This window comes from Biomphalaria glabrata, chromosome 13, assembly GCF_947242115.1.
Source record: "Biomphalaria glabrata chromosome 13, xgBioGlab47.1, whole genome shotgun sequence".
NCBI lineage: Eukaryota > Metazoa > Mollusca > Gastropoda > Planorbidae > Biomphalaria > Biomphalaria glabrata.
Genome location: NC_074723.1, coordinates 14535022 through 14547706, shown reverse-complemented (window position 1 = coordinate 14547706; position 12685 = coordinate 14535022). Strand labels below are relative to the sequence as shown.

The 12685-nt window shown below is 37.4% G+C and overlaps 2 protein-coding genes across 2 annotated transcripts in view; one reads left to right on the top strand and one right to left on the bottom strand.

Moving 5' to 3' along the window:
- Nucleotides 1-2691, top strand: part of LOC129922422 (putative uncharacterized protein DDB_G0287265) — an 86648-nt gene extending 83957 nt beyond the window's left edge. Inside the window, exon 2 of the mRNA XM_056008414.1 lies at nt 2405-2691. Within this exon, the coding sequence (XP_055864389.1) occupies nt 2405-2691 (287 nt within the window). The remainder of the gene's footprint in view (nt 1-2404) is intronic.
- Nucleotides 2692-9153: 6462 nt separating this feature from the next.
- On the bottom strand, nt 9154-10804 carry LOC129922421 (uncharacterized; the record flags this gene model as incomplete). Its single annotated transcript, XM_056008411.1, is given in 2 exon segments — nt 9154-9288; nt 10736-10804. Coding segments are annotated over 2 exon segments (204 nt in total), but the record flags the coding sequence as incomplete, so codon positions are not given.
- Between the last annotated feature and the right edge of the window lie 1881 nt (nt 10805-12685).

Sequence of the window (12685 nt, the reverse complement as noted above, 5' to 3'; positions counted from 1 at the left end):
ATACCTGACACTGGAGAACAAAAACAAATGCTAATACCTCTGCACATAACATTACCCTCATACTTATCGTCTGTGTAAGCCTATGATCCCTGATAGGAACAGAAACAAATCCCAACTAGAATACACTAAAGCCTAAACGTTGTTTTTTGTTGTTTTTTTTTTGTTTACAAAAGAAAATTGTTCACCCGAAACGGGAAACTCTTTTGAATAATTGACAAGAGACAGGCCGCGGCATTGTTTCTTTGTCCAAATTCGTTAATTGTATTATCTTCGGCGTGAACATGCCCTGAAATATTCAACTAATGGCAAACACAGTCGACACCTGGAAAATGAGGGTAAATTAGCACCTGTCAATTAGGTTTCCGTTAATTTGAAGAGTTCTTAGCGTGACAACAATATGCTCATTTGGAAAAAGGGAATTTCCAAAATAAAACAAATATTTTAATGGGTGTTTTCTTTTTTAGTATTATATAACTCTAATGTTCTTATTGTGTAACTCTAGTGTTGTTATTGTGTAACTCTAGTGTTGTTATTGTGTAACTCTAATGTTGTTTGTTTTGTAACTCCGATGTTGTTATTTCAAATATTTTTGGTTTCGTAAGTTTCGAAAATTTCTTCAGAAATGAAGATTATAACTTTCTAGCCCAAACCCTTCAGCAGGGCGGCAGGAAATGGCAGCATGCAGGTTTCAAACCTGTGTCTATCGAGACGACAGCCTGAGCGCATACCACGTGACTCTGAGCATGCATGAAAGATGCTCTCTATAAAAGCAATAAATAAAAAAAAAAGAGAACACGCTCCAGACCTCACCCATTTGTTCCCCCCAAAACGTTGCTTCAAAACGTCCCGTTAATGAGATTATGATCTAAAAGTAATTTAATCTGTGTTCAATGCACTATTGGTGCATTATTGGATAGCGAAATTAAAAACGTATACATGCTTTATACTTTAATTCATGTAATTACTGGAAAGGTAGGATCTGTTGTTTGGTTGTATCTGGTCTTATTCAACTTAAATCGTGTCACGCCCATTTGTATTAAGTCAGTGTTTCCCAGACGCTTTCCTTAAAAGGAACACTTGGTACATTCTGGGTATTAAGCGGAACACGTTTTGATTACTTGTTTGTTTGAAAGATTGATTCACATGGTGGCCTACTAGTTCATTATTCCAGTAGCTCGTGAACAGCCTCTCTGAACATTAGGGTTTCGCAGAACACATTTTGAGAAACACTGCTTTAAGCACTACAATTTTAAGTTAACGACTTTAGTATTTCAACAATATCTGATGATATCATGTTAAATCCTGTAATGAAATTCTACCGGAATCACGAGGTCCAGTCGATACAGATATTGACAAGTGTAAAAAAAAATCTTCAACGTAGAAACTATTTTTTTTGTCTGGGGAAGTATTGACCTGTTCACATAGAGCAAAGCACTCATTCCCCGCGGATGGATACATTTGGGGGGACTTCTTCTGTAGCTCAAACAGCCCTCACAATCAAACAAAACACGTCCCGTCATTCCATCTTGCCTTACTCTTTAGCCTCGTTCTGATGTAAACAGATCTTCAAAAGGTCTCTCTCTCTCTTTCTCTCTCTCTCTCTCTCTCTCTCTCTGTCGATCTCTCTTTCCACCATCATCCCGTACGATCATTTTTTATTTCTACGACGCTCTTCCTGCTAAATGACGTCACATCTCTCAGAGTATGAAGATAAATAAAAAAAAATCATTTTCCTCTTTATTTTTCGGACACACACACCAACAAAAAGAACACGTGACCATGGCTGAAAGAGGAAGTGGCCGTGTAACCAATAAAACAATTACAATCATGGCCGGTGTCGGACTAATTGTACTGCAGGCCTGAAGTCATAGAGCTGCCGACCTGCAGTATTGGGAATCAATGCTCCGACTTCCGGCGTCGACATTTTTTGTTTTCCCTCCCGATCTCTTTGATACCATTCTCGACTTGACGTCACTACTAGTTAGCTCTCAGCGATGGGGAGGTCGACTTGACGTCACTACTAGTTAGCTCTCAGCGATGGGGAGGTCGACTTGACGTCACTACTAGTTAGCTCTCAGCGATGGGGAGGTCGACTTGACGTCACTACTAGTTAGCTCTCAGCGATGGGGAGGTCGACTTGACGTCACTACTAGTTAGCTCTCAGCGATGGGGAGGTCGACTTGACGTCACTATTAGTTAGCTCTCAGCGATGGGGAGGTCGACTTGACGTCACTACTAGTTAGCTCTCAGCGATGGGGAGGTCGACTTTTTGTGAAGCTAGTTTAATCAGATTTCAGACTCTCTTTTTGATTAAAAAGACAATAAACTCTTCAGATATGTATGTTTTTTTTAAAAAACGTTAATTCGAAGCAGCACTCTTATCTTTCGTAAAACACCTTCCAAGGCTCTCGGCTCAATAAAAACACCTTCCAAGGCTCTCGGCTCAATAAAAACACCTTCCAAGGCTCTAGGCTCAATAAAAACACCTTCCAAGGCTCTAGGCTCAATAAAAACACCTTCCAAGGCTCTAGGCTCAATAAAAACACCTTCCAAGGCTCTAGGCTCAATAAAAACACCTTCCAAGGCTCTAGGCTCAATAAAATCACCTTCCAAGGCTCTAGGCTCAATAAAATCACCTTCCAAGGCTCTAGGCTCAATAAAATCACCTTCCAAGGCTCTAGGCTCAATTAAAACACTTGTAATGCATTTAAAAAAACACACACATCATGCGACTTAAAAAGTGTATTAAATGTAGGATACAAAACATTAAATGTGGAACATTATCTATTGTTCTGATACTGATAAAAACACAACTTATCATCGAATTATTATCCTTGAGTCTACGTTCAAAACTGACGCCAATGTTTAAAGACAGGTTAATTATGTGAAATGTAATTACATAACAAGAAAATAGTTAAACAATCAATTAATTCTGAAAAAAGGTTTGTAATCGTTGGATTATTTGACTGAAGAAAAGTTCATATCACGATCACCATGTGACCATGTACCAAATCTATAGATAGATAGAGAGACAGACAGACAGACAGACAGATAGATAGATAGATAAATAGATAGATAGATAGATAGATAGATAGATAGATAGATAGATAGATAGATAGATAGATAGATAGATAGATTCAAAAAGTGTTAAATATGTATTAGGATGCGAATTTTCTATTCCTTGGGAAGAAAAATAAAACACGTAAAAGTTACTTTGAACAAGTTCACGAGGGTGTCAAATAGTCAGAACTCCCCGCTTGACTCATGTCATGGACCGATTTCAATTTGTAGACTGAGGCACTTATCACAGGATTCGAACTCGAAACTCTCGGACCTTACCATTAAGTCACTTCTCAAGAGAGCAAATTGTAATAACATTAATTGTGCTATAAGCATTAGGTCTTGACTTAATTCATTCCATTTCATCTATTAAATGAACACACAAACACACACACACACAGTTTCTCCTGATTGCGGTGTGAAAAGAGAAATGACCACACATTTCCTGATCCTGTTCTTTGTTTCCCTATGCGACAGAAAGCTATCTTCTTGTTTTTTTTTTCACGTATCAATGAAAGGACATCAAACGGAACATTTTTTACGAGACGATGGTCTTCGCTTTTCAAAGCCCCGGGTGTAATTTACAAATCCTGTTGAGACGTCAGAAGGTTTATTAGCCGTTAGAGGAGCCCGGGTTATTTTTGACGCTATCCCATCATGCCGACGTTCTTGTCGCTCGCCTCTTCTCATCCCAGCCCTAAGGGGCGGACAGATCAGGCCATTGACGTAATAAACATGGCAATATCTGTCAAGGTCAGACGCCTTAAAAAATGTAGACTAAGAATGTCTGAAATACAGACCTGAATGAATACTGTAGTTAGTATGACTCTATGGACAGTTCTCTTAGACAAGATACTGGGTTCTATTGTTTTTTGTACTATTGGAGTACATCAGTTGTTGTTTTTTTACAAAACAGTTCTTTGAATGATGACTCTTGTAAACTTTTGCAATATTGTTCAACTGTTTTAATGCTGAGACCCACAAAGAAAGTAGGAACACCAAAAGAAACTAAGATGGTGTCATTCATATTGGAGATCTTAAAGCCGCTTGCACATTCTACGGTTTCTCGCCTCACAGCTAACAATGCTGTACTTCGGACGATGCGATAACGTAGATGAAAGTTTTTCACAGTAGATTATGATGGTGAAAACGGCTGTACGTCGCTTTAAAAACGGCCATGTATTCAAACCGCTTAGTTTGCAAGGGACTAGCAGGAGTTTAACTTAAAAGAAAAAGTATCCACTAAGTCGAAGCTGATGGACTTGTGCAATTTTAATGGCTACAGAGGCGGAGCAAAATGTATTCGTTGTGGTCATTGAGTGCCTAGCATGATGTTTATATTTGTAAAGAAATACTAAGTACATTTGTTTGACGTTCAGAAATAAGCTTGAGTTACTGAACTTGGTCATAGAACATTATCTCATGGTTCTTAGGTAGAGGAAATTGTTTTTTTTACCTTTACCTATTCCTTAGTCTGTTGGACCATCGGAGCACCATGCAAAATTTGTCGACCGTCTTTCTCCTTTCTTCTCTGTCTTTTGCCTTAGTACCTCTTTCAATTGCCGGCCCGTCCATTCTTTCATGTTGTCTTCCTCCCATCACTTTCTCTGTCTGCCTCTTTTTTTCTTATTCCTGGTACTGTTCCCTGAAGGAATGTCTTTGCGAGCCCCGAAAACCTTGTAAAATGGCCATAGATTTTTAGCTTGCGTTTTTTACGGTAGTTAGCAGGTCATCGTGGGGTCAGATCGCTGCAGTAACCCTGTCTCTAATATCTTGGTTTATGATGCGGTCTTTGAATGTGATACCTAGGATCCTTCTGTAGCATCTCAATTCCATTGCTAGGATCCTCCTCTCTAGCTCTGCAGTCAGCGTCCAAGACTCACACGCATATAAGAATATGGCCATGAAAGTTACCACTATATGACAAATTAAAATAAAATGTGACTAGCATTTGAATATCCCCACTAGTTGCCAAGTGACCTTTGCAACTATGATAACTTAATTTGTAATTAACTTTGTAAGCTGATCTCCACCAAACATGGAACTTGAATGCTACAGTTCGGAGGTTGTTCGCTCGATTCATGCAGCACTTCCCTTTGGGTCTAAAGGTTGACGTCTTCAAAACGTAGTTTGCATGTGTTTACTTTTGCTTTAGTAAAATAAATGCATGTTTACCTCTCCAAACATCCCACCCCCGGCTTCCCAAGTTTTGTAAACATATTCATCGAAGATTATACAAATAACTACTTTAATATCTGGTCAACATTTTAGTACATGCATTTTAACGGTCAATAAAGTTCCGCCACTTTGATGTCGATATTTTAACAGTCTGACTACAAGCTTGGATATACAGTTCCAAGTGGCATAAGGGTAATTAATTATATCAGACCTCTATTCCTTTATTCCACAACAAATTATATCTCTCTTTTATTGGATTCTGGATGAGCAAAAACTTCATTCTCTTATTTTATCGTTTTTATAAAATCTGAAATATGCAACATTTACCAAACCGAATCCAAATGTCGCCTGCATTAGGAAACTCAATTAATACAATAGATATATCACAAAGCATAAAGACACACAGAGAGACTCAGTTGTGTGTCGTCAGACCGACACACTCGAAACACTGCAATTTTCAATAGAGTTTTCAATTTGTTTAAATCCTTAAAAAAAATACATTTTTTTTTTCTCTAATTTCTATTCCATCTTTCTTTTCTAATTCAATACAACTTGTCTTGAAAACATTATTTTTATTTCAAAACACATAAAACAAATCTTTTCTTATTATTTTTTTACTTTTTTTGTTTTAATCGATTTTTAAAAGATTTTTTGTTGCTGTCATCCCGTGCTGAATGGGGCAGATTTATTTTTTATTGGTCAATATTTTAGCTTCTTGTAAATGGAATCGGTAATGATGTTTGTATGCGGCGTTAGGGTTAAGGTTAGCCTTTGAACTCCTGGCGTTGAGCGACTTCTTTTGTTGTTCTATTTCCAAACTATTCTTTGTGCAATTACGTCCCGAGCCAATGTTGGCCTAAACAAACAAGGGAAGAGGAAAGAACAAGTTTGTTTGTTGATATTAACTTTAGTCTTGTGGAATGAAGACAAGAGTGGGCGGTTCTCAGGTTGTATGTGTGTGAGTGCGTGCGTGAGTGTGTGTGTGTGTGTGTGTGTGTCATTTGTTTTAATGTTTCGACTTGGAAGTTTTACTTTGAGTTTAAAGAGATTTCTTGAATTACATCCGGTTTAACCTCATTAGAATCATATCTTTGGATACATTTGAATGACTCAATGAAATGGATATAATGACTTTATGAATTGAATATAAGTATTGGCTTCCTTTAAAATATATGTGGCATTTTACGTCCTAGGGAAATATGATATTCCTTTGCAACTTCTTGTGTGACTATAGAGACCAATCCTTGATACACAGCTGCGGTCACAGGTTGGGCATGTGTAATCACCAGGCGCCGCTGCATTTTCAGCCTTCTTTCTGCTGCTGTTGTTCATGGCATCTGCAATCCGTGACCCTCACTTTATGCTCGCTCTCCAAGTGGATCTATCCAGTGCCACTTTTTCCTATAAATATCACCTTCGTGCTAACCTGCACCTCAAAGTTAAAGTTGTGAAATTCAAAACATTTCTACAAATACAATCAAAGCCCACATAGGTTTCAATTGCAGTATATCAGTCATCAACTTCTCGGACAAAATTATTGTTTATACTAATGATAGTTTGATTTTGTATAGCATGTATTCCACACTCTTGCAATATACTCAGCTATTTTCCTAGAAAGTTTGTATCAGCGCACTCTGTCTGTCTGTCTGTCTGTCTGTTAAAAAGTTTGAACACGTTTTTCTCACACTTCCCATTCTCGGATCAAGTTGAAACTTTGCACAAATATTCGTTGTATCTGGCAAGACATGAATCAATAACACAAATTAACTTATTAGTTCATTAATTATTGGTGATCAATTATTTTGTTTGATATCGAAATAAGAGAAATAAATGCTACTTAATGAGAGATATTTGTGTATATATCGATTTAATCTGCTTATTAAGTACTGACCCGTTACATCTCCCACTTCCCATTCTCAGATCAAGTTGAAATTTTGTATAATTATTCCTAGTCGATGACATTACACGAATCAATCCAAAAATTAACCAATTAGTAAATAAATTAGTACTAATTAATTTATTTTACTTATATAGCAGAAAGGGAGCTAAATCCTGCAATTTTCATATAAATTTTTTTCTATTGCTTTTTTGTGTCAAAATATTTGGGGCATGGGGTGCAACTTTTAGGCTCTCAGCTAACAAAAATCTGGACGCGAAACATTCTTCGTCTATATCTGGTTTGAACTCAACCTACTTCTGCCACACATCTTTTAGTTTTTCAATGTTAACTTATCAAAGTTCTACTTGTTTTTTATTACCAACGATATGAAGTGAGAAATTGTATTAATGTCTCTCTCTCTACATCCGTCTGTCTGAACTACATCTACTGTTTTTTTTCTTCCATTAGTATGTTTGCCCTGATGGACTCTATCAGTCATTGAAATAGAGTTTTTTTTTTATCTTAATTCGACTTAGTTCAGGCTATCCATTCACGTGAACGTATTAAGCAAACTTTGGGGGATCCATGGCTGATAAAACATAGGTGGATCTAAATGCTGGCCTACTTATTGGGTGGCCCACGCTCCGTGCTCATATCAACCTCATTCTTCTAGATTCTAGACAATATTTGAAACCGTTATGAAAAGATAAAACTTTTAAAAGAAATTTGGAAGCTCGTATAATGTTTGTATTCAGCTAATATTTCTGTTTCATTTTACTTGAAGTAAATGCATTTCAACTTTTGTCTTTTTAAATTGAATGCTTATTACAATAACATAATTTGATGTTGCACAATAGAATGACTTTAGAGACCATAATGCATATTGCAACAATGTGTCTGATAGATAATTGTATGGGTCATATGCTAATGAACAGGTCCGAGTCTAAACTGTATAAAAGACTTGTACCTTTGAACGAGGTTAGTCATTGAGATGAGAGAGAGCTATGTACTGGACATAATACAAGTTGAATCTCGTGTTAACGTTTTCTTGGCTATTGAAGAATGAAAAGAACTCGCACCCAACAAAAACGTAACATTAGATAGACCTAGATTAACATTCTGTAAGTGATGAATAATTCACAATTACAATGGCAAAGTTCTTACCAAAACAACACAAAACAAAAAAACAAAACATTTTGAAAATGTATCGTAGATATTTGTTAAAACGCCATGGGCTTACATGACAAAGGAAGTCAAACGAGAATTGTGTTTCCGTGTCAGAAACTCAAATCCGTCAGGTATAAGAATCGATCGGTTTCAACCCAACACATTTCAATTTCGACAACCTTTCTCAACAACCTTCACCCTTAACTCTTCTCTACTCCCGTTTTTGTTTTCTCACAAGAATTTATTTCTGTATTTTTTTGTCTTGAAATTAACTCATTTGTCCCAGAACTGAACACAATAAACTTAGCATGAAATTCATATTCTCAGTACGTCATTCCTGGGAAACAATTGAAGTTCTAAGAAGGCAAAGTAGAAGAAAGCTTTAAAAAAATAAAGCATGTTAGAGAGGGGTGGAAAGAGCTCAAGTTAAAAATACACCCCACTCAAAGAGATGCCTCCCTCTCTTCCACTTGTTTACCCTCCTCTTCTATTGAAAAGAGGGTGCACATTAAGCCCGTGCCTGCCCCTGCAACTATTGTGGTCTATTTGTTAGAACCAGGCCGGTGCCTTTCATCTTTCGGCCTCTTCAAAAGATAAGTGGACCGCCGGAGGTAGAGGCAATATTTGGACGAAGGAAATGTACAAGGGGGTTAGAACACAGGGCTAATAGAGGGTGTAATGACCGGGGGGGGGGACGAGTTATTGGTTCCGGTGAGTTTGAAGAGAACCTGCACAGAATCTGTGAAAACTAGGAGCTTAGAAAAAAGTTACTCACGGGCCGAATTTCCTATGCAAACACTTCCTCTTTCCTTCCTCTCTTTATTTTATATTTAATCTCCTCCCTTTCTTCTCTATCTTCTCTTCTCTCCTCAATTTGTCTCTCTATCTTCTCTTCTGTCCTCCCTGTCTTCTCTATCTTCTCTTCTCTACTCCATTTGTCTCTTTATCTTCTCTTCTCTCCTCCATTTGTCTTTCTATTTTCTCTTCTCTCCTCTCTTTCTTCTCTATCTTCTCATCTCTCTTCTCTTTGCCTCTTTCCTTCCTCTCTTTATTTTATATTTAATCTCCTCCCTTTCTTCTCTATCTTCTCTTCTCTCCTCCCTGTCTTCTCTATCTTCTCTTCTCTCCTCCATTTGTCTCTTTATCTTCTCTTCTCTCCTCCATTTGTCTCTCTATCTTCTCTTCTCTCTTCAATTTGTCTCTCTATCTTCTCTTCTCTCCTCCCTGTCTTCTCTATCTTCTCTTCTCTACTCTATTTGTCTCTTTATCTTCTCTTCTCCCCTCCATTTGTCTCTCTATCTTCTCTTCTTTCCTCCATTTGTCTCTCTATCTTCTCTTCTCTCCTCCCTGTCTTCTCTATCTTCTCTTCTCTACTCCATTTGTCTCTTTATCTTCTCCTCTCTCCTCCATTTGTCTCTCTATCTTCTCTTCTCTCCTCCATTTGTCTCTCTATCTTCTCTTCTCTCCTCTCTTTCTTCTCTATCTTCTCTTCTCTCTTCTCTTTGTCTCTCTAACTTCTCTTCTCTCCTCAATTTGTCTCTCTATCTTCTCTTCTCTCCTCCCTGTCTTCTCTATCTTCTCTTCTCTACTCTATTTGTCTCTTTATCTTCTCTTCTCCCCTCCATTTGTCTCTCTATCTTCTCTTCTTTCCTCCATTTGTCTCTCTATCTTCTCTTCTCTCCTCCCTGTCTTCTCTATCTTCTCTTCTCTCCTCTCTTTCTTCTCTATCTTCTCTTCTCTCTTCTCTTTGTCTCTCTAACTTCTCTTCTCTCCTCAATTTGTCTCTCTATCTTCTCTTCTCTCCTCCCTGTCTTCTCTATCTTCTCTTCTCTCCTCCATTTGTCTCTTTATCTTCTCTTCTCTCCTCCATTTGTCTCTCTATCTTCTCTTCTCTCTTCAATTTGTCTCTCTATCTTCTCTTCTCTCCTCCCTGTCTTCTCTATCTTCTCTTCTCTACTCTATTTGTCTCTTTATCTTCTCTTCTCCCCTCCATTTGTCTCTCTATCTTCTCTTCTTTCCTCCATTTGTCTCTCTATCTTCTCTTCTCTCCTCCCTGTCTTCTCTATCTTCTCTTCTCTACTCCATTTGTCTCTTTATCTTCTCCTCTCTCCTCCATTTGTCTCTCTATCTTCTCTTCTCTCCTCCATTTGTCTCTCTATCTTCTCTTCTCTCCTCTCTTTCTTCTCTATCTTCTCTTCTCTCTTCTCTTTGTCTCTCTAACTTCTCTTCTCTCCTACATCTTCTCTTCTCTCCTCTCTTTCTTCTCTATCTTCTCTTCTCTCCTCCCTTTCTTCTCTATCTTCTCTTCTCTCCTCCCTTTCTTCTCTATCTTCTCTTCTCTCCTCCCTTTCTTCTCTATCTTCTCTTCTCTCCTCCCTTTCTTCTCTATCTTCTCTTCTCTCCTCCATTTCTCTCTCTCTCTCTCTCTTTCCCTCCCCCTTTCTTGCCTACTAAAACACGTGATCTCTTCTAATTCAATCTCTTTCTTTTTAGCTTTCTTTGTTACTTCTCTTGTTCTCTTTTTTCTCTCTTTTCTCTCTGTCTCACCTGTCCCTTTCTCATCGCTGTTGTTTATTCTTTCTCATTCGCTCCATTTCTCATTTCTCTTGTCATATACGTCATATACGTCTGTATTATATAAGATAAGATATCACTATATTATTTTCTCCTGTCGTTTTTTTTTCTTCTCGTTTCTTTAGTCTAGAACTCTTTTCTCTCAATGTTCAATCCTTATTCCCCCCCCCACTCTCCCGTGTGAAACACACACACATATACAATATACACCAGCATAGAGATACAGGCCAAAGCAATGTAGGTCCCAATGATGCGTTTCATCTAACAAGCAAGATATGCAAAAATTAAAAAAAAAAAAGAGGGAAATTGTCAAAGGAGAAAATCTCCTCCCTTACAACTATCTCCCTCAATAATGTAGAAATTATTTCCCTTAATCGATATCAAACAAAATAGATAATAACAAATAATTAACGTGTTCAATTATCTAAGGGGACGAGACCCTACATATTTAGCCGTATCAGTGATGGTGATATTGATGATGATGATGATGATGATGATGAAGCTTTATGATGATGACCATGATGATGCTACTATCATTCATTTTCCATTAAAGATGCCTTTCCAAAACACTCACGATTCTTACCCATTAAACCACTGTTACATCAGATCTGAACGAAGTGGTCGTCTCCTTTCCATTAGGACTAAAACAGAAAGATTTAAAAACTCCTTCATCCCACTGTCGGTCAGAGTGTTACAAGATCATCTGTCATCATCGAGAAGTTCATAAAAGTCTAATTCACAAAGCGCTGGTTGTGAGTGTGTATGTGTTTCGTGTGTGAATGTTGTTCGTATCTGCATCTATAATGTTATTGTTACAGTAGTTACGCTGAGGTTGTCAACTGTTGTCAAACTTAATTTCCATTTGATTGGATTAATAAAAATTTTCTTATTTTATCTTATCTTATCTTATCTTATGATGATGCTGTTTGATGATGATGATAACGATGAAGTTTTTTTGATGATGATCATGATGATTATGATTGATAATGATGCGATAATGATGATGATGTTTTATGAGGATGATGATGATCATTCTCTTCCTGTACAAATCTAAACATTTCTCTGATAAATACTAGCCTCTAAAAAAAAACACCTAAATACATGAGTTGTATGGGTAACTTAAGATTATAATAAAATGGGTTTATCGGACGTTGGGAAAAGATTGTAGAACTCAGCCCCAGCTCATCTTGTCTCTCTGTGTGTGTGTGGGCGTGTGGGCAAGAGCGCCTGTAATCTGTAATTATATATTGTGAGAAAATGGAGATCGCTAATTGCTATTGATTGTGCTGTCTCTGTGTGTGAATGGACAATGGCCATCTTAAGAGAATGCACGCATTATTGACATTACTTATTTTTTTTTACTTATTTGAGAGAGTTGGACTAATAGTAGAGAAGTTTTCTCTGGATAAGAGAGAGAAAAAGAAAGTAAGAATAAGTGAGGAAAAGAAAGAAAGAGCGAAATAAGAGAGTGAGAGAGAGAAAGAGAGAGAGACATAGGGAGAGAAAGAGATAGAAAGAGAAATAAATAGAGAGAGAAAAACAGAGAGAGAACGAAAGAGAAAGACAGAGAGAGAGAGAGAAATAGAGAGAGATATATAAAGAGAAAGAGAGAGAGAGAGAGAGAGAACTAATTGAAATGAAAAGAAAGAAAGAAACGCAAGGGAGATAAATATTTACAGGGGGAGTGACAGTGCTGTGGAAAGAGACAGATGCGTTGCTTCAAAATAAAAATATGGGGTGGGATGGGGTAACTGTTTTTTTTTATATGTAATAAAAGAGACATTGAAAGATTAGCAATGTTGTTCATTGTATCCAATGTAACTATAA